Source organism: Pleurodeles waltl, chromosome 7, assembly GCF_031143425.1.
Source record: "Pleurodeles waltl isolate 20211129_DDA chromosome 7, aPleWal1.hap1.20221129, whole genome shotgun sequence".
In the NCBI taxonomy this organism is placed as follows: Eukaryota; Metazoa; Chordata; class Amphibia; order Caudata; family Salamandridae; genus Pleurodeles; species Pleurodeles waltl.
In genome coordinates, this window is record NC_090446.1 from 1,370,043,858 (window position 1) to 1,370,065,296 (window position 21,439).

The 21,439-nt window shown below is 43.4% G+C and overlaps 1 protein-coding gene across 8 annotated transcripts in view; it reads left to right on the forward strand.

Moving 5' to 3' along the window:
* The window catches only part of FLT3LG (fms related receptor tyrosine kinase 3 ligand), an 823,185-nt gene that overhangs the window by 599,091 nt on the left and 202,655 nt on the right, over window positions 1-21,439 (forward strand). For all 8 annotated transcript variants that reach the window (XM_069200831.1, XM_069200833.1, XM_069200832.1 and 5 more), the window contains one exon: window positions 9,031-9,220. In XM_069200831.1, the coding sequence (XP_069056932.1) occupies window positions 9,031-9,220 (190 nt within the window). The remainder of the gene's footprint in view (window positions 1-9,030; window positions 9,221-21,439) is intronic.

Genomic DNA, 21,439 nt, shown 5'->3' on the forward strand with positions numbered 1-21,439 from the left:
ATTGTCCTTCCGACTGGAGCCATTGTGCATCCAGTTGTTCCTGGAATGGTTGCATTTTGAGGCGAGCATGAGGTATTAAGAGAATGGCTGATGACATCATGCCGAGTAGTGATTTGATCAGGCTAACTGAAGTGCACTTTCTTTATGAAAGGGAGCGGGCCAGAGAAGAAAATATCTGTTGTCTGTCTTGTTGAGTAATGTGTCTAGAGTCACTACCACAAAGGTTATCCTTATTGAAGGTGAAAGGAGAGACTTTTGAAAATTGACTGTGAGCCCCGGGTTTTGAAAGAGGTGAAGACACCTGACAGCATCCTGCCTGTTGGGAAGATGAAGCCTTTATTAGCCAGTCGTTGAGGTAAGGGAAAACTTGAAGGCCTTGTTGACAAAGCTGGGCCAACACTGGAGCAAGACGTTTCATAAATATTTGGGGAGCAGATCGGAGACCGAAAGGTAGAACTTTGAACTGGTAATATTTACCGGCTACTGTGAATCATAGGAATGTGCAATGGTTGGGATGGATGGGAATGTGAAAATGTACATCGTGGTTGGTAAGAAAATCTCAATGGTTAAGAAGTTGGAGAATCTCCTGGAAGGGAAACCATAAGAAAAGATTGCTTCTTCAGTTACTTGTTGAGTTTCTGGTGGTGGAGAATGGGATGTCACCCCCCTTTTTTATTTCCTCTCAAGGAAAAAACTGGAGTAAAATCCCTTTCCTTTTTGGGGGCATGAAACCAGTTTTATGTCTCCTTGGACAACATGGCCAAAACTTCCTTCTGAAGAAGATGAAGGTAAGAAATGATTAATTTTGTTGGTGGAGTCTGAGGTGGAATTTGAGTAAACTCCAAGGTGTGGCCATGTTCAATGAAATCTAGGACACATGTGTCCGTAATTATCTTGGTCCATTGATGTAGGTGCTGGGAAATTCTGGCACCCACTGGAGAAAAAGTAGGGGCTGTACCGGCACATTGAATTTGTCACTGTTTTCTATCAATGTCACTGGCGGAAGAAGCCTGTCTCTTTTTGGCTGCTGTTTAGGAGAGGCTTCTGAAGATAGTGCTTTACATAGCTAATGTTGTTGATCAGTGGGCCAAAAGGTCTGCTGGTAGGATTGTGGTTGATATCTTTGATAACCCCCACGGTATAAGTATAATCCGCAGCCACGTACACCATGAAAAGGTGTTTTACGGAACTGGAGGGTTCCAAGAGATCAAGCTGTCTCTCTGTCTGTCTTTATTGCCTGTAGAGCATCATCGGCATGTTTCTCAAATAAGGAATCGCTGTGAAAAGGCATATCAAGTATTTTTGTCTGCACTTCAGAGCGGAACGATGTGGCCTTAAGCCAACCCTTGCACTGAAGAACAGCAGATCCAGCCAATTGCCGAAAGCCTATGGATGCTATATCCATTGCATCATCAATAATTTCCGATGTCACTTTTTCACTTTCCTGTAAGATGTGAGTAGCATCTGTTTTCTTGTCATCTGACAGGAAATCCAGGTATGTGATAATGTCTGACCACATTTGGCGATCATAACGCCCTAGAATGGCCAAAGAGTTTGCAACTCGAGCAATGGTACCTGACATGAGTGTGAATCTTTTACCAAAATTGTCCAACCACCTCCCTTTCCTATCAGGCGGAGTATTGTTGGGGTGGAATGATTTTTAGATCTGCATTGTGCAGCCTGAGCAATGACTGAATCAGGTTTTGAATGTCTGATTAAGCAGGCTGGTGACTCATCTGGTGCTTTATATTTCTTGTAAATTCTGGAAAGACGGTCTGCCAAGCAGACACTGAAAATCAATGTGGGGCCCTGTTAGGGGGCCCCACGACACCCGTTCCCGCCAGCTAGGTTCTGGCGGTGAAAACCGTCAGAACCAGGCTGGCGGGAAGGGGGTCGGAATCCCCATGGCGGCGCTGCTTGCAGCGCCGCCGTGGAGGATTCACAGGGGCAGCGGGAAGCCAGCGGGAAACCGCCGGCTTCCCTTTTCTGACCGCGGCTTTACCGCCGCGGTCAAAATAGCCCCGGAAGCACCGCCAGCCTGTTGGCGGTGCTTCCTCCGTCCCCTACCCTGGCGGTCTCGGACCGCCAGGGTAGGAATGACCCCCTAAGTGAGCCACAATCTGAATGTGTGCGAGTTAGTCAGAGAATCAGTGACACTAAGTGAGACTGCGTCAGAAATTGTGAGAATGAGTGGGAATAAGTGATACTGAGTGAATCAGAATGACTAAGGTTGAGTAAGTTGGAGTGAGTCAGAATAAGTGAAGATGAGTTGGAATGAGTTGCTCAGTGAGATTGAGTGAAACAGAATTAGTGAGATTGAGTGATTCCAAATAAGTGGGACTGAGTGAGAAGTGAGTGAGTCTGAATGAGTGAAAATAATGGGATTAAATTACTGTTGGTGAGACTGAATCTGTATTAGTGAGTTGAAGTGAATTTGAGTGCATTGAAATGAGTGTAACTGAGTGAATTGGTGAGATAGAGTGAGTCAGAGGGGGAGACTGAGTGAGAATGAGTCAGTGAAATGAAGTGAGTCAGTCAGATTAAGTGAGTTGGAATGAGTGAGACTGAGAGGGTCAGATTGTAAATGAGTGGGTGCATGAGCAAGTAAAAATGAGTGCAAATATGAATAAGAGTGAGTGAGTGAGACTGAGGATGAATGAGTAAGAGAGGAGAACTGACTGCAAGTGTGTGTGAGCGAACCCTCTGAGAAGAAGCCAGGCTCTCACCCAAGTTTGAGCCAAGGATTATACCCCACCAATTTTAAAGGTCACCGGCCTCCACTGCACCGAGGTTCCAAAGCTGTAATGTTTATATTGAGCAAAAATATGTGCACCAGGTACAGAACCAACTGAGATATTTTCCCATTTAAGAATAAATACAATATTTGATCTGTCATATAAAATAGCAATAATGATTTCTAAAAAGCTTTTGAACATCAATATCTCCAACACCCAAGAAACCAAAATATTTTTACGTTTGGGTTGGGAGAGGAGAGGACTGTTGGACAATTTCCCACACTTTTCCTGTGCTGTTTATTTTTAATGCTTGAAGAATTCCAAGTTTACTGTGTCTGCATATTTCTGCTAACAATCTGGAACTATCTATTATTTCAAATAGAGTAAAATAGCAAGTAATCTTCCTTCCCTGACAACCATTTTACCCTGTATCTATTTAACAGTAAAACAGACTGATAACTTATTTTTATTATTCCAAAATGAGAAGAGTTTTTATGTGAAGATTGAGGCAGTCTTTTTTTTTATCAAGAATTGTCAAAGCCTTAATCATGCCTAAAATAATTTGTTTGGAGTGTTGTGGCAGCTCAATGTGAGACATTATTAAAAGGAAGGGGATATGATAGTGGAAGCAAAGGGTTTGTTCAGTTTGTAACAAAGATGGTTAAGCAGTGGAGTGCTCCAGAAGCCAATGAGAGTATTGAGCCCCCAGGAAGGCAGTATAGTAAGAGAACTAATTAAAGTATTAGCAAGTTTCTTGCTCATAGGTTAAATACAGTTTCCTGTAAGAGGTCCTGGCCCTATTGATACGGTTTTAGGTCTGATAGAGCCATTCACATCTTTACTGTGAGTTAAAATGTTGGAGTTTGTTTTTAATTTGAAGTAGGCAGCACTGTTATTACTAGCTTCATTAGGACAAAGATGAGACTAAGCAAGCAGGCAAAAGATGCGCACATTTGCTTAGTATTATGTTCATACTATAATTTTTTAGTTTTTTGTAGTAGCTGCAAGGATGTAGGTATTATGTGTTCAAGTTCTTTTAATTTAATTGTTTTGCATAGTAAATATATTGATTCTTTTATCTCTTTATTTTACCTAGTCATCCGGCACATGAGATGTCCTGTGATATCGCATTCAAATGTTTGTCATAGCACAAAGGGGAAGAAGATGAGCCCCAATTTACCTTAAAGAAAAGTATTATTTGTTTTTCTAACTCTTGGACATCAGAATATTCTAATAATTCTATATTCATATGCCAAGAGGTGTTTTTTCGTGGTGGAGGACCAGTAAGGACAGTGATCGAAATGGCAGCATGGCCAGAAACAATTATTGGCTCATTCAAAGAATCTAGTGTGGATTGCAAGATTGTGGAGTCCACTAATAAGTAGTCAATATGTAAGAACCTTTGGTGGGGAAAAGAGAAAAAGGTAAATTCATGATATTTCGGGTTATGGATTCTCTAGACGTCTGGGAGTCTGTGGTTAGTGCATAAACTGAACATCTGTTTGAGACCTCAAGGGTCTGAATCTGGCATGTTTAGTCCCTTGGAATTAAGGGACACTATTTAAACTGAAGTCATGGGGGTTGTCTAAGTCTCATCAAGCTTGCAATGTACCTTAAACTTGAAGACAGCTATTTGACATGATTCTACAATCTGTATGTCAAAGAAAATACATCAGGTGTCTCCAGAGTAGTTAAGCTAGAGGAAAAGAAAAGTGAAGATTGTGAAACAGAACAGTGAGAAAAAGGATGGATCATCTAGTAGTAGGTTATAAATCCTCAAACTGATATGACTGAAAAAGTTAAAGCTTAAGAAAAAAAAAGACTGTCTGATCTCCCAGCCCCACCCCAGGGAGTCGCAGCTAGACGAGGTAAACCTGGGGGGATGTTCTATGCGGGGACACATGTCAGGAAGAAAGATGAGCCCACCGCAATTCAGGAGTAATCAATAATAAGAAAGGAGCACAAAGGTCAATGTTTGTCCCACTAACAAGTACTTATTAATGTCCCTACAGTAGACAGCTATCTCATGTAACCGAATGAGTGAAATATTGAAAGGGACACAATTACGATACATAAACATCATAACATGGAAAGCTAACATAGTCTTGTGATATTGATGTTCTGACCCCTTGACATGTGGATAGATCTATCCTTCCTCATATTGGTAAGGATGGCTGATGGCATATGGGTTTAAAGAAGAGTGGTCGTGGTTAAGACACGTATTTAGATTTGTATTATGGAATGCAGTGTGCACTTTCAATTTTAAAGTCTCTGTTGAATGGCGTCTTAAAAGTTTCTGGATGTTTTGAACAATGCAATGCTTTATGGTGCTGAGCCTTCTGTGCCCTCTGGGAGAGCGAAGATCCTCAAATTGCTTCTATTATTTCACTCATCCAAATCTGTATGCCATGTTTTTAAGATTGGTGATTTGATTATCTTAGTTCAGTAATTGCATGGAGTGAAGATTGCTGCAGTCCACCTGAGAGCTCATTCTCACCTTTGCATTGGTAGTTCTGATTGTAAGGTCTTTTTAAGTCTTTTCGTATTCCTGTCACCTCAACTTGTAGCAGATTAGTATTGGTCTTGATACACTGAGCAGTATCATCAACCGCATTAAGTTTTTTTTTGTTGTTGTTAGGATCGCCTCCAGCGTAAATGTACGGTGAGGTTTGTCTTTGACCGGAGACTGTAGTATAGGAGAGTCTTGTTTTGATCTTTTTAAATTGGCCTTAGTGTCCCTATCTTCACTTGTTTTAATCTGTGCATGTTGTCAACAGGAGGCTGAGTCTCTGGCTTATAGCAATATGTGCCACCTGATGATATTGGCAGTTAGGATGATCTAAGATGTCGTTGGTTTTATAGAATCTGAAGGGCATGCTGCTTCAATGGAAGTCCCTCCCTTTGGAATGAGAGTCCAACACTTGAACTGATCTGCACTGAAGGATAAACAATCCACACTGATGGCTAGATAATCAAAAACATTCTGTCATTTTTCATTTTGATAGACCATAAGATAGTATAATTATCATATTTCTCAAATATTGAGCCCTGAAGACATCATTACATTGAAGGAGAAGAAAATTACACCTATACAACACTTCACTCGGACAGTCAGCAGTATATCTCCCCTATTGCAGGCGTTTATTGACTGGGAAATATGAGTGGTATGCTGTCGTATTGTAGTGTGAAATGGGACCAACCTGCACCCTGATTCAAGCGTAGTAAGCAGTGTGTGTACAAAACACTCATAAGTGAATCAGGTAAGGAATATGATATCAGAATTCCTTCTTTCATGCCTTGAGGAATATGTTATCAGAATTCTTCAGCACATGACTTGAGGTAAATGATGGCCTTAATGGAGAAATCATCCCACAACAAGACACAGAACCCCGCCAATACCTTTTGCCATCCGTCATATTGGGACAGCTGTTTATACCATATGTGACAGTTGAGAGACAGGGAGGCCGGTGAGGTTCTCGAGGCTCGGCATACCACATTAGTTTGATTTGAGTGAATCCCTATCACAGTCCTACGTTGGGCGCCACTGAGTCCGACTTGATCAGTGAGTGGGCACCGTTATTTTCTCCTGCTGTGCAGTTCCATGGGGAGTGGCGTATTTCCCTTAATCCTCACCCGTGGAAACTGGAATCAGGCCCAGTGGAAAGGCATCTGCTCTTGTGGGCACTCCAGTTGTTTAGGGCATCCTTGAAGCCACTGTGATGGTAAGAATTGGTCCAATCGCTGGAGCTCAAAACAGAGCCACCATTCTGCTTGGATTTCAGGTCACACCTCCCCTCTAAGTTCAAAGGACTTGATGATATTAATAGGTTCCCAAAGACATATACTGCTATATTTATTTCATGATTAGTGGAGAGTTTTACTATCTCTACAGATTAAGCTATTTATGACATTATATCTATTGTTTTTAGGCATAGGTGTGTAAGATTGGTGGTGGTAGCCCTGCTGTGTGAGATTTGTCTACCTTTCCTTTTTAATACCTATGATTGTGTGTTCTGTGTAACTTATTTTTGCACCAGGCCCCTTCCAAGTAGATTTTCAATCATAAAATATGACTGATACTCTACTTTGAGGGGGCAGGGCGGGAAATGTAATGTAAGGTAATGCAGGGTTGAAAAAAAGAAAGTTTTATAAACTGCCTCTAATGTCATGGCTTACAGACATTTTTCTCATCTAATTTGTTGTGGAAATTGCAGGTTTGCCATAAGTTTTCAAAATGTTCTTGGGGGTGAAAAGTCTGACACCCTTGGTGTGAAGGTCAGATTTGCTTGGCACACAAGGAAAGTATTTATTTATTGAGTGCCTCATCACAACCTACAGCTCTTTAGCTAATTTAGGTACATATCATGCTTTAATGCACTTGTTATATGTATACATGATGAAAATGTGTGCATCTTATAACACAGCACGAGATGCACATATGTTTTGTTTCAGTGTTGGACTAGCATTCCAGGTTCGGGCTCATTGTGAAATGTAGTTAGTTACTTCTGACTGACCACTTCTCTGGACTGGTGTGGACCTGGCCGTGGGGGTCCTCCTTCTATGACTCTAAAATAAAGTCTACTTCAAATGCTGAGATTTGACTCAAGTGAACTATTCGTACTACGCACTGTCTGGTCCTCAGAGTTTGGCCAGTAGGGAAGCAGTTACAGCTCCCCTGCTTCCCTCATTTGCTGGATGCGGTTCATACAGGAACTAGTAGTCTTCATCAGCTTCCACTCTTTAACGCTGCTTCTGTGTAACCCCATCCTGATTCTTTTTGAATGCTCAGTGGCCTGATATGCCATAGCACCAACTGAGAACTATTTCACCCCTTTCCCCTTGTCAAGAACCTGCTTCTACCACTTTCTTTGTCTTTGGCCACAGAGGGATGTTATGGTGCAATTCTGCCTTTGGTGTGTTGCCTCTATATTGACCCTGCTGTTCCTGGCATGGCCTGGAGGGGTTGTGCAAACATGAACAGTTGTTCTACCAGGAGAAGAACTTAAACAAATATAATATGGTGATGAGATATACAACAAAATACATTTAAGAAGAAGTTTTCAAGAAGACACATGTATGATACTTCTGTATTTATAAGAACATGCATTGTTTTATTCATAAGTATACATAATTGGTCAACCCTCCCATTTGTAGGATATGGCCAGCCTGATCCATCCAAACAAAATAAAACAAAACAAGTGCTCCAATTGCCAAAGCAGGGAGAAGTGGAAAAAAGTGCCATGACAAAAGACAAATGAAACATAACGAACATATACATTAGCAAAATGTGAGAGGTCCACTCCCAAGACGGAACTCCATAGAAACAATTAAAAACATGTTCATATTTTTCTAGTTTCCTAGATAATAAGGATATTTTGACCAAACAAAATTCAATGTTTCAACCCCACTTAAGTTGACTTTGCTGGGGGGTCTTTATCAGGACCAAAGAAAATGGTAAACACCTACAAATAAAATGTGACGGAAATCAGTCTCCTAGGGGCATGAACAGCTCACCAGATTCGTAATGATAATCAAGAATACCTTACTAATTCTGAATTAATGTGGATAACTGAATTACAGATATTGTGTGTCTCACAGTCACTTTGCGTCTTGGAAAAGAAACAGACAATCCCATACCATTAATAATGGGGACTATAAATCTCCAATTTGCAAGAGGAAAGAACAAGCGAAAGATAGCATAAGAAATGATGTAGGCGATGTAAGGTAGGAGTACTGTTTAATAGGGGGACAAGATTGATACTGCACAGTGACCGGAGAAAACCAGTTTACACCATGGAAAATACGACATTTCCTGTGACAGGCACAATATGAGAGGGAAAGGGATGGAGCCTAAGTTAAAAGGAGGTACATGCTAAGTGAAAAGACAAGTGGAAACAACAATCAGGTGTGCATGCATCACACTGTAAACTCAGTCGTGCCACTGCGCAAACCTATCCAAGGTACATCCTAACCAACATGTGTCAGTTTGTCAAAAATCAGTCATACCAGAGTGTACAAGCCTACCCACTTGAATACACAAAGCTGGAGGTCACCACTGTGTACTGGTATTGGATAAAATATATATATGTATATATCAGTATTTATACTAAATTAATATATATATGTTTATGAAAATCTATCTTGCCATTATATTGCATCTTTACGTTCCTAAGCAGAATCAGAATCTTTACCTTATTTGCTCGATGCATTCATGCTATATGGTCATTCTTTGTAATGTTCTCAATTTTGCCCATTTAAAATTGATGGTAATTATATTTTTCTTTTTGCTGTACAGGAATCACCTGCCTGCCAAACATATCAACATATAAACGTCTCAGAGTTCCTGCAAATGTTGAGCAGACAGATGAAGTCCCTTGAGCCCAAGATACTAAATGACTTTTCCAACTGCAGCATGATCTTGTGCCTCCCTGATAGTGCAGGAACAGGAGGAGCACCTTCCCAAGAAACCTCCAACACAAGCTTTGGTAAAATTAGGTTCCTAACTTCATAGAAGTGAGCTTTCGTTTTTCCACATTTTTAGGTCTTATGTTAGTCAAGATGTTCTGATTGGACTAAAAATGTTTTATTTATAAAACACTTCAATGTAGGAGCTTTCTGCAATTCCTCTTCATTCTTTGGTCTATTTTTGCCATTCACACTTTTCTTCCACCCACTACAGCATGGGGCAAGGGGCGGTCGACTTTTGTCATTGGCTAACCTCACTGGGTGACGCATTCTACTCTTTCTGAAGAAGCACATATGCACACAAAGTAGTTCTCTTCAGTACCAGGGACTACTGCTATGGCAATGTGTATTTTTAGAGACCCTACAAAATTACTTTTAGCCAGTGTGTTGTATTAATACTGGCAAGTGCCCAGCAGCTCTTGAAAAACCATATAAAACAAGCATTGACAAACCCAAACGACTTAGCAAAAGCCAGACCTATTGGCTTTGCCAGTGCTTGTTTTTACCGCATTGTTGTACCGCGTACTGACACAACAAAACTCCCCAAATCTTAATATTTATCCACAATATCTGTCACCTCACTAAGCCTTTGATGGCATAATTTTAAATCTGTTGACTTACTTTTTGTGTTCTGTCATCTAGGACACACTACTGCTTTCTACTTCTGATACATGTTCTGCAACTTCTAATATTCACATGTTCATTATATGTCATATGGGGTATATAGTCTTTACTGTTATATAGTACCTGTTAGATATTGTGCATCTGTCAGATACAATGGGGTCAGATTGAGTCTTAAGAGAAAGTTAGTGCAGCCTGTCTGAAGCCAAGTTCAGAATTTTATTTACCTTTGAAGTGTGGAATAGTTTCTACTAATGGAAACGATTGTAAGGGATACTATTCTGGTCTGCTCATTCTACCTTTTCTACCCAGATTGTCATCGCCTAGCATGCATAAGCGAACATCACGTTTTGCCGCTTTATAAAAATAAAGAATCCTAAGGACCCACAAGGAGGAGGACCTCCACGTGTAGCATGGAGACCACCACACTTACCATCATACTTCAGTCAGTATGGTCTCCCTGACGGCCTGCAAGGCTTGCTGTAGTTATCAGGCTGTGGGGGACGTGTTAGCGTCCGGTGTGTGGATCTATCCTTTACATATGTCAGAAAAGGTGTCCATACTTTATCAAAACAAAGTCTTGTCATGTACAGTAGCTGTCTCCATGGAGTATAGATCCCAAATCCTGCCCTCCCTCCCAGTAGTCATGGTGGGGGCTTCTGGACCCCTTCCACCAGTGAGCAGTCACTAACCTAGCAGCAAGAAAACAGTGTGTAATTAATTTGCCCAAAGGAGGATAAAGCTGATAGAGGCCCTCCTCACTCGGTGGCCCCGGGAAAGCCTGAAGGAGGTGGGGGTGTCTAGCATAATATTCAAGACCTCGGAGATCTTGTTGAACACCTGTTTCCATAAATCGGGTACCACAGGGCACTCCCACCCCAACCTCGCCAACAGGCATCTCCAATCCCTATTATGTGTCTGGATGGAGTAAGATACCAGCGTAGAAGTAATTTATATGTTTTTTATATTGGGTGCAAATAAAAGTCTTGGCAGCTCTCTTCCACATAGCACTCCAGTCACATGCTGAAGTCCCAGGGCCACTGTACAGTGTAGGTAACCTTGGTGACATCCACAGAGGTTTCCAGTGTCCTGTAGAGGTGTGAGATCACTTTCATCCTGTCACTTCCCTCCATGACATCCTCCATTGGATGTGTGTCCTGAATCCCACCCTGAATGTTATCCTCTTTTCTGGCCCAGCATACAAGTTTGTGTCACCCTGTATAGGTCTGTGCAGTGGAGTGAGAAACGGTTGCATATTGGGCCCTGGTTTTGGGGACCCCATCAACATTCAGATCTCTAAGGGTGAGGTCTGCTCCCCCATGCCATTGTTGAAATATCCTATCCAATATGCCTGAAAGGAAATCTGGGTTACCCACAACAGGGTATATGGTGAAGGATATAGCTCAGTCTGCCAATTGAGTGCTGTTTTCCTCCAGTGGTACAGTGTGGTCAGGGTAGCTGACAGCTGGCTGCCCTTTAGTTGTTAGGATTGTCTGAGAGAGCCACAGAAGGAGCTTAAGGGGAATCGTGGAAGGAAGTTGTTTCAAATGAACATACGGTTTAGTAGATTCGGAGACCCAAGCCAATGTCGGAGTGATCCGGGGTACCAGATTATAACCGGAAGTGTTTGGGATCCCCAACCCCCATCCCACGAGGAATGGTAAAGGGCCGTTGTAGCAATTCTAGGTGGCTATTTGTTCCTTATAAAGGCCCATACCTGCCTCTAGAAAAGTGTGATCACCGCCTTCGGGATCTGAAGCGGTAGGACTCTAACAGTATATAGAAGCCTTGGTAAAAAGTTAATCTTAAGGCAGTTAATTCTGCCCATCCAGGAAACCTTGAGTCAACCACACCTTTAGAGGTCTTTAATGAGTGCTTTCAGGAGAGGTGCAGTATAGAAAGTAAACATGTCGAAGGGGTCCTGGGGGATGGATAACTCCTAGGTATTGGAAGCTACTATGCCCCTACGAAAACCCCTTATACTCAACAAGCTGATGAAGGCTGGTCGCACTGGGACCCACTCCCATCCCCACTGATTTTGTATAATTTATTTTGAAGCTGGATACCTCCCTAAATGTTCGTAGCTTAGTCTGGGAGGCCTAAACATGTCAGTGGGAGAAGTCATGAAATGGAGTGTATCATCTGCAAACATCATGATTTTCAGTTGTGTGGGAGACCCTGTATGCTGGGGTTTGAATGGACTTTTTGTATAAGGAGCTCCACGCACAAGGCAAATAATTTTCTGGGATAAAACGGATCCCTGGAAGGTCACCCTGGATAGTATAATCAGGTCAGGTAGAAGGTCACAGGTTTTGATCCTCATAGACTATGTTACAAAATTGGCCAGGATATAAGCCCGCAAATGTGGGTTTAAATTTGACCCGCATTTAACCGTCGGCAGAAACTGTCAGTTCACCCAGGCGAATGATTTCTCTGCGTACAACGGCAGGAAAAGGATCTGCCTACCGTCAGTTGTGGCTAATTTGATGGCACTGATAGCTGGATGTTTTCCCCCTCCTGCCTATGTCTAATAAAGCCACTTTGATAGGGGGAATAAGTTTTGCCCATAACCCTGCTAAATGATTCACCAGAATTTTCGTAAATATTTTAACATTGCTATTTAAAAGTGCAATCGGTCTATATGAATCACATTGATCAAAAGGTGAAGAGGATTTCAGAATCAGGGAGTGAGTGGACTCCATCGTTGACATCACCAAAACAGTTTCCAAAAAGGAACTAAAAAAGTTTGTTAAGTGGGGAACTAGCACTTCTCGAAAGGACTTGTAAAAAGAGTTGGGGAACCCATCTGGTCCTGGAGCTTTATTATTGGGAAGAGATTTGATAGAGGCCTGCACTTCTCACTTCTAATTCCTGCCTTACATTGGCCAGAATGCCCGGAAGATGAACCTCCAACAAGTATTCATCTTGCTTCAATGAGTCCAAGGTTTCCCCCTGGTATAGATCTCCATAGAATGCTGCAAATGCAGCATGAACATCAGCAACAGAAGTCAAATAGACACCCATGCTTCTGAGATCCCTTGAATATAATTCCTAGTACGGACTGGTGTAATCTTATACGCCAACAGGTTATCAGCTTTACTCCCTTTCTCATAAGAGAGTTGTTTAGTCTCCTTTAACTTGTAAGCCGTATCTTTGTTCAGCAGGGATTCTAGCTCCTCCCTCGCTTTATGAAGCAGTTTGTACGCAGACCTACATGCTGACTGTTTATGCTTATTTTGCAACCGGATTGTGTTTTCCTCCAATTCCGTTTGCCGAGGTTTGTGGATTCTCAAAAAAAAAAAAAAAATAATGGTAAGGGCTATATATTTCTCCTCCTCATAACCGCTTGGCCGCATCCCAAATCGTAGCCCAGGAAACCTCCTCACTTATGTTCTCTGTGATATAGCACTTAAGTGTGTCTTTAAAGTTAGAGGGGAGAGATGGGCCACGGAAAGCTATCTCATTCATCTTTTTAAAAAACTGCAGGATTGGGACCCTAGGTGTATAGTAGATAATGTTAAAGTGGCTGGAGCACGGGCAGATAAGACCTGATTCTCAATGGTGGCATCCTCCACCACAGAAAGCACATTGCAGAGCCTAAGAAAAAGTCAGTTTGGGGTAGGATTTGTGCATGGTGGAGAAAAATGAGTGGTCGCAGTCACAAGGGTGTAAATGTAATTTATATCTAATAAATTTGAATCAGCAATATCCTGAGTTAAAGATTGTGCAGTCATATTGTAGTCCCCACTCATGATCGATCATGTGATGAGTGGAAACAGTGGCTACCCTTGGGAGCAAATGAGCAAAAGAAAGACCATTGTGATCATTGGGACCATAAATGGAGACCATTCCGTACAAGGTGATAGTGTCAGAGGCCTGTATCATGACCCATCTCTCCTACTTATCCCTGTGTGTGGTTGTCAACTGGAGTGAAATATTCACCTGTAGAAAAATAGCTACCCTCTTGGTTTTATTGGAAGCTGAGGAATAAATTGACCGGTGTAGAAGCGGGAAAGGAGCCTCAGGGCATCTGCTGCCATTAAGTGAGTCTCCTGGAGGAGCACCATTTCCACCCTCTTGGAAGAAAGCCAGTAAAGAAGGGCCTTCCGCTTGCATGAAGAACTTAGGCCTTGTTCATTGATGGACCAAAAGTATAATGTTGAATCAGCTGCCATTCAGGAGAGGTCTAGGGTAAAATCGCAATATGGGGTTGATCCCCAGGAACCACCCCACCAGATCATAGCCCATAAGACTACCCAAAGTGTACACAGAAATTTGGATCTCAAACATAGAAAAAGGACATTTCAACAAGAACTGTGCCACAGAGGACTGGAGATTCACCAGACCGCTATAGCCCCTCTAAAACAGTTGGTATATTAATAATGTTATGCTTAAAAGACCTGCGACCCCTCCACCAAAAAAAAAAAAAGAAAGAAGAAAAAGAGCTCTCCACAATGCATCACCCCAATTGAGGCAGTTCCTGTAAGGGAAGAAAACGAGTGGCCATCCCCTTGCATTATGGGTCCCGGCATAATCATATAAGCAACATGGATCAGAGAGATGAGCAAGTTCGTACAGTAGCGGAATAATGAGAAAAATTCAAGCCACAAACAGCTTACTATATAACGAAAATCACTCAGGAACACTAGGAAACATAATCTGTAGCCTCAGGCTGGCAATAACACCCAGTTAAGGCAGAAAATTAGCTAAAAGATGGCCTCATCCAAGAAAGGAGAGTGCCATAGATTTGTCTTGGTATTGAAAAGGGATTTTAAATGGAAAGCTCCAGCGGTAAGGGATGTGTTGGCTCCAGAGATGGTTCTCGTCAGGCTTGAACGATTTATGTTTCATAAGAGTGTTTGCAGAAATGTCCTGGTACATTTGCAATGTTGAACCTTGGTAGACCGAGTCCTGCCTCCCAGCTGCCCTAAGAATGTCAACCTTGATACGATAAATGTGAACAGGAGCCAGAACATCAGGAGTGAGTTTGTTGCAAATCTGATAGGTGGTCATAACTCTGAGGACTTCCATCACGTTCAATCAGTTTGTCGACGCCAGTGGGCAATACAAAGTGAAGCAAGCCCTAAACATAGCTGAGCAGATTGGACCCAACAACTGTCTCCGGGATCCCCCAGATACAGACATTATTTCTGCGATATCTGTTCTCATTTTCGTCTATTTTTTCCTGCAGAACTTTTCCACACCTTTCCAATTCATGGACCCTAGTGTCCAGGACATCAGCCTCATGGTTTTTCCTCAGTGTCACTGTCTCGAGTTCCTCCACCCTACCATCCATCTTCTGTAGGCCATGGTCCAACCTCTTGACTGCATTAGGAAATACCCTTTTGAATCTGTCCAAGATCCTTACGGAATTCGTCCTTCATCTCGCAGATATTGGCTTTGGTCACCAGGGCCGCAACAGCAGGTGTAAGTGGTCGTGGATGATCTAGAATTGCCATCCCGATGGTGTCTGGGTCACTAGGCCTAGAGTTTGCTGGAGGAGTTCTGCAATACTTGGGCCCTGGGGAGGTTTTGCCTTCTTGGCCGGCTTTGAACGAAAAGAGGGCGCTCAAGTTCATTGTGGGGGAGCATCATGTTTCCTCAAGATCCTGCATTGTAATCACCCTTTCTGTATAGTCACGATGAAATGTAGTGGGGGTTGGACCCCACTTACTCAAGGAATGCGTAGTAGGAGCAAGAAAATCTCTCCTGGGCCTGTAAAGCCAGGAAGCAGCCCCCGGATGAGAAAGATGTCCAGGTTTGCACCCACAGCCCCAGAGAGGAGGTGAGTTGCCCGCTTACCCACAAGGCCAGCAGCAATCTCAGCCAGGGAGGTGCAAGCACCAGGGCCCCAGGCAGTCTCCTACACTGCCTCCATCGTGATGCTGGCTAGTGTAAGAGCAATCCATGGGCCCCTCCTCAATGTGGCCATACTTGGTGTGGACTACAGTGGGGCGTCCCTCACCGAGGAAGGTCCCTGTAAAGTCCAGAGTAAAATCGCCGATAACCCTCACCTCTTAAGGCCAGGTCCTCCCTGGGAATGACTCCCCCAGGCCTTTGGTCACCATAGGCCACAAGTAGCAATGTTCACGCGGCCCGAACAGGGCCAGTACACCTTTCCGGCCTGCCACCATGCACTCCAGCCCCAGGCCGATGGGAGAAAAATTTTTTGGGAGGGGGAATCTATAGGTGCCTTTCCGGACCCTCTGATGTTGATTCCCTCAGTTGTGGGAAGGGTGTACACAGTGCTGTAGCTCTGATGCCGCCATCTTGTTCAAGAATTGGTCGCAGCTGGGAAGCGGTCTGGTGCTCTGCGATTGTGGCACCATAGGACACCTCAAAGATCAAAATGGGTTGGGGGGGGGTAGAAGAGGTTTCCATACCCTATGCATCAAAGCATTCCGCCTTCCTCTCCATCAGAGCCCTGCTGCAGGCGTATGGGGCCATCACACCGAAGAAGTGCGGTGAGGATATGTGTACATGGGTCTGCATCTTGACCATGCCCCAGGTCTGCTCATTTTTCTAGTTTCTAAATTCTGTGAAGCTCATTTTTGACTGTAGTAATACAACATATCCTCATATAAGCATTTTGATTCAGCTCACAAATTATTATTGACATGCCTATGTAAAGTCATATTGTGCAATGAGAACAAGGGAAGTGATTTCGCAGTCATTCCATTTTAACCCAGGATTCAATATTTTTGGGAGTCTTATTAGGAGTTTAGTAACACAACTGTTTATACTCACTTCCCCTTGCTTTGTTTTAAGTTTGTACAGCAACTTAAGTATTGCTTTTGTATATTGTACACAAAAAAATTTCACAAAACTCTTTTAAAGCAGTAAATTCACAGTGTGTGCGCACTTATGCTGCATATGCACATTATATATTGTACCTCCCCCTCTACTGTGCCACTGTGGCCCCTTACCAGATTCCTTTTCTCTGCTGACCATTGTGGATTTTAACCTGTTAACCAATTTATCTCATGGCATTAAACATATATAACGCAATAACGTCCTTGTTGTCTTTAAGGACAGAGTCCTTTCCACTAAAGGTTGGAGGTAGTGATCACAGCATTTAGAAAGTGGTACCAAAAGGGAGCCTATCTCTCACACTTTTGATCTCCCATGTGGTAGAAGGATGCTGTTGTGTATCTTGGGAAGTACATAGAAGTATGGTATCTTCGGCTGTGCATTGATTAGAAAGTCACCTTTTTGGTGACTAAGCCCATTGTCTCAGCCTCATGTACTAGAAAGCAAATCTTCCCAGTGATTTTGTCAGTGGGATTGTGTTTGATAGGTCTTTAGTACCTGTGATCAGTGAGTTGTTGAAGACATTCATTTCTCTAGCCTGGTGATGAAAAGGTCATTTGCAAGAGACTTCACAGCTGAGCTCATCTGAAGACATCTTGTGAAATTACTTTTTAGGCCTAGAGTCCTTGGTATCTTTAAGGACAGCTTGTTCAAAGGTGAGGATCTCATTGGGGACTAAACTGACATTAGGAGTACATTTAGAAGGATTCTTCAACCCAGAGACTGTCTTGGAAGAAAGAACATAATTGTATCTTTTGAAAAGAAAGATTGTGTAACTCCCAGTTGAGCCTAAAGTGATCTTCTCTAGAGGTTGGTACAAAACCAAGACCCTTTTGGAGGACTGTACTCTGTGTCCGGCAGTGCCCTCTGTGACATATTGACTATCAATTTCATTGTGGGTCGTTTGCCTTGCTCCTTGTGACCATTTGGGGTTTGGGCTGGTTTAATTGAACATGCTTTTTCCTTCCTCTTTTTCTGCCACTTCCTTTGCCCCAGACTCTGACCAGCAAAGGTTGGGGGGAAAGGCTGAGGGAAGGAAGTGTGGGGGCCTGGCGTTCATGTGAATCTGATGTCTGTTGTGTGTTCTGGGTTGTATGTTGTGTTGCTGTCGGCAACTTTCAGGTGTATGTTGTGTGGTGGTCGTTGTGATGTGTGCAATTGTGCTGTGGTAAGCATGTGTCTGTGTAGATGGGTGTGCCTTTGTGTTGGTTGTAATTGTGTGTGTGTGTGTGTAGTATCAATGGTGTGTGTATGTTGTGTCATGGATGTCTGGCAGTGTGTGTTTTCTGCATGTAGCTGTTGTGTTGTGGTGGAATGGCAATGGATAATAGTGTGTATGTTGCGTGTTGTGCAGGTGGACACATATGCCTAAAGTACAGTGTGTGTGTGTGTGTGTCACCACTGTGCTATAGTCACTGCCATTGTGCTATGCCCAGTGGCTCCCACAATGGTCTTCCTCAGTCAGCAATCCGCTGCCAGTACACCGCCTGCAGGACTGTAACATCTAAATAGGCTCGGCAGGAACCCGCCAGGATGACAGCTAGGTAGAGTGCTCCGTTGTGGCAGTCTGCTGCTCATCTGCAATACATCTAAATACGTCAGGCAGAACACAGTAGACTTGGTGATGTTTTCATCTGCCACCACAGCGGATTGGCAGTAATACATCCGAGATCTACAACCCTTTGTTTGATGTACGGCCTTTCCCCATGTGTGACTCTTTTGTTTTGGTGTGACTTAACCTATATGTTTAGTGTTTGTCTCGTTCAGTTTGTCCTTTCTGGTGGCACTGCAAGACAAGGATTGTTTGCCATTATCATGATGCTCTGCAGTCAAACATTGTCAGGCTATTCTTTATTACAGTATCTAACAAATGAGCTAACTTAATGTTAAGCATTTGTTTTATTTTTGGTGGCATTACACTTTTGTGATTGTTTGCCATTGAATGTTTGCATATTACCATTTTGGGAAACGCTCCCTGATGAGGGACTGACTTGTCTTCCTTCATTTTTATTCTTTCTTACAGGCCAGACTGTTCGTCATGTACTTGAGGTACTCAGTTAGCCACACTTTAAATGTGTTTTTTTGGATTGGGCACTTCACAAATTCAGAAACTTGTCCCGTATCCATGTAGACTAGGATTTTCTGACAGTCGTGATAAATTGATTGCCTTTGATCAATTGCAACTTTTCTTTTTTGCAAGAAACGCCTTGCCTTTTACTTGAGTTGATCCCTTGAGATATGAAGGAACATTATTTCCTTTATAGTTTCACCTTGTTTTTTATAGATATGACAAGGTCCACCGCTGGAATAAAATAGCTATTAGGTGGCCCTTAGTCGTTTTTAATTTTTCACTTTTTTCCTCCAATTTACACATTCAGCCCCTTCAGTTTAGGCTCATCACAGCAATTTATCTCCAAAGATCTCCAGCAACGAGCCCCCTTGAAGGGCTTGTTGGGCATTGCAGTGCCAGCCCAACGAGGAGCTGCTCAATGATGAAGCATGCCACGCATTTGGGTGGGTGGGGACTCTTGCTCTTAAATACTCATATTCCACTGACCACTGCTAACATGCGTATGACACAAGTGGTATTCTCCCATGAGCTGAATTCTAGGAACTGCATACTCTTTGTACATTGATTACATAGGGGAGTGTGTATGCTGGTCCTTGATTGCTCCTAGTCCTAGCGCCCCCCCACCACCATGTGATGAATGTCAACTGACAGTAAAAAGAATTTGGCGTCAATGTGTCATTTGCCGACTAGGTTATAGTATGTCCACCACCTTCCCCAAAGTATCCCATGTTTGCAGCGATGATGACATGTTTCTATATAGGCTCCTCTACTTTGGCCCACTAGTCCAGCATAGACCACCATTCTGTGATAGTAGGAGATGAGGTCTTCCAGTGGCCAAACAATATTACGTTTGTCCACCACAGTATCAATGCCAACCAGGACACCCTCCCCCTGGAATACACCCACATCTTCCAGGCCTCTCTAGAATATCAGATAATGTCATCAAGATGGAGGAACAATACTTTGCTATTACCAAGCAGGTCCATACCATATGAAAGAAGACACTGTCAGCACAAGTGCATCTGGGGCATGCAGAGGGCAGTAAGCCCATTCTTCATAGTCACTTAGGAGTAAAGTATGATGCGTGTAGGTATTTGAGTTGGATCAGATGTAGAAGAGAAGGGATAACCAACTCCTGCTGAGCCATCCTGGCGTCTCCCTCAATCACTTTCATCTAGTGTGCAAGTCCATCTCTCCGACTTAGCTCAAAGGGCTCCAAAAATTTCTGAAGAATTCACAACCAGAGATTGGTAAATCTGCGAGATACCACCACGGCCTAGAGGTGCTTACAGGACCTGGACCTTGAGAGGGCTATATGGGTGATGCACCACCAATGCATGACAAAGCTGCAAGGTTTTGTGGAGATAGAATTCTTCATGGAGAGCCTGAAGGTCTTCATTTGCAAGCCCTCACAGATATCCTCGAGCTTGGAAATGCCTAAAAGGTCCCATTGGTCAACCCCTTTCAGATTGGAAAGCTGAGATATACAGCTACCCTTGGGGGGGTGGCCTGCGTCAGCCATCGGTCCATGCTAATCCAGTGGAGGGCCCACAGAGGAGGTTGCCCTTGTAGCCTCTGGTAGAAAATGAGAGCTTGGGCTGCAATATAGAAAACGCAGGATATGTCCTTGGCCCATAAGTGACATTTCCAAGCGAAAGGTGGGGTCTTCAGAGACGCCAAGCATCCAGTTGTTAATGGTTTGCAACTGTGAGGTCCAGTAATACAAGCAATTGTCTGATATCCCAATCCCACCATCGTAGGGCTATTGGATACAGTTATAGAGGGCTAGCCTCAGACTTGTTTTACTATAGGAAAGAACATACTGCCCTGAATATAGACTAGCCGCGGGATGGTGATCATCTTGAACAGCGCAACACAGCCCACGACATTGAGCAGAAGAATGGACCATCTGGTCAAGACCTGGCGAGTCTGGTCGCAGCAGCAGGGTCAGGTTAAGGCTGTAGGTTAATTTGGGCTCCAAGGCAATGACAACCCCTAGGCATGGGAAACATAGTCTGCATATACTGAGGCATCCTTGCCAGTTGATGACTTCTTGGCTGCCCCACACATGATGAGGAGCAATTTGGCCCAACTGGCCACCAGTGGAGCATCTGGAGCAACCGGAACCGTGTAATGTGTGTTTAGCAGAGGAAGACTAGTACATCATCTGCAAATAATGCAAAGCAGTGTTCTGGGCAGTTCAGCTACTGGCATCCCCAAATATGAGTGTTGTAACGAACCCAGACTGCCAAGAGTTGAATTGCCAGGGTGAAAAGCAGCAAAGCATTCCTGACCGGTGCCCCTATGTACTGAGAAAGGGAAGTGGAAGACACTTAACTCTAACCTGCGCTTGCAGGTGGGCATATAGCAATTTGAGTACCGGAAGCGGGGTCCAAATCTCATGCGAGAGAGGACCTGAGAGAGGAATCCCAAGTCCAGGGAGTCCTATGCGTTCTTGAAGTCCAAAAGCATGGGTGCAGAGGGTCTCCAAAGCACCAGTGGTCTTCCAGAGCAGTATGCACTCAGCGGATGCAGTGCCTGGTGCTGTGCCTCGGATGAAGCGGCATCTGGGTGGACAAAAGAGGACTGTAACAGCAGGAGGTGCTTTGAAAGGAACTTTGCAAAGGTTTTTATTTCCGCATTGATAAAGGTGATCGGACAGTATGATGGGCAGGCTTCAAAGGGTTTCCCCGGTTTGTGATGAACCACAATTGTGGCAAGGTCAAGTTCAGAGGGG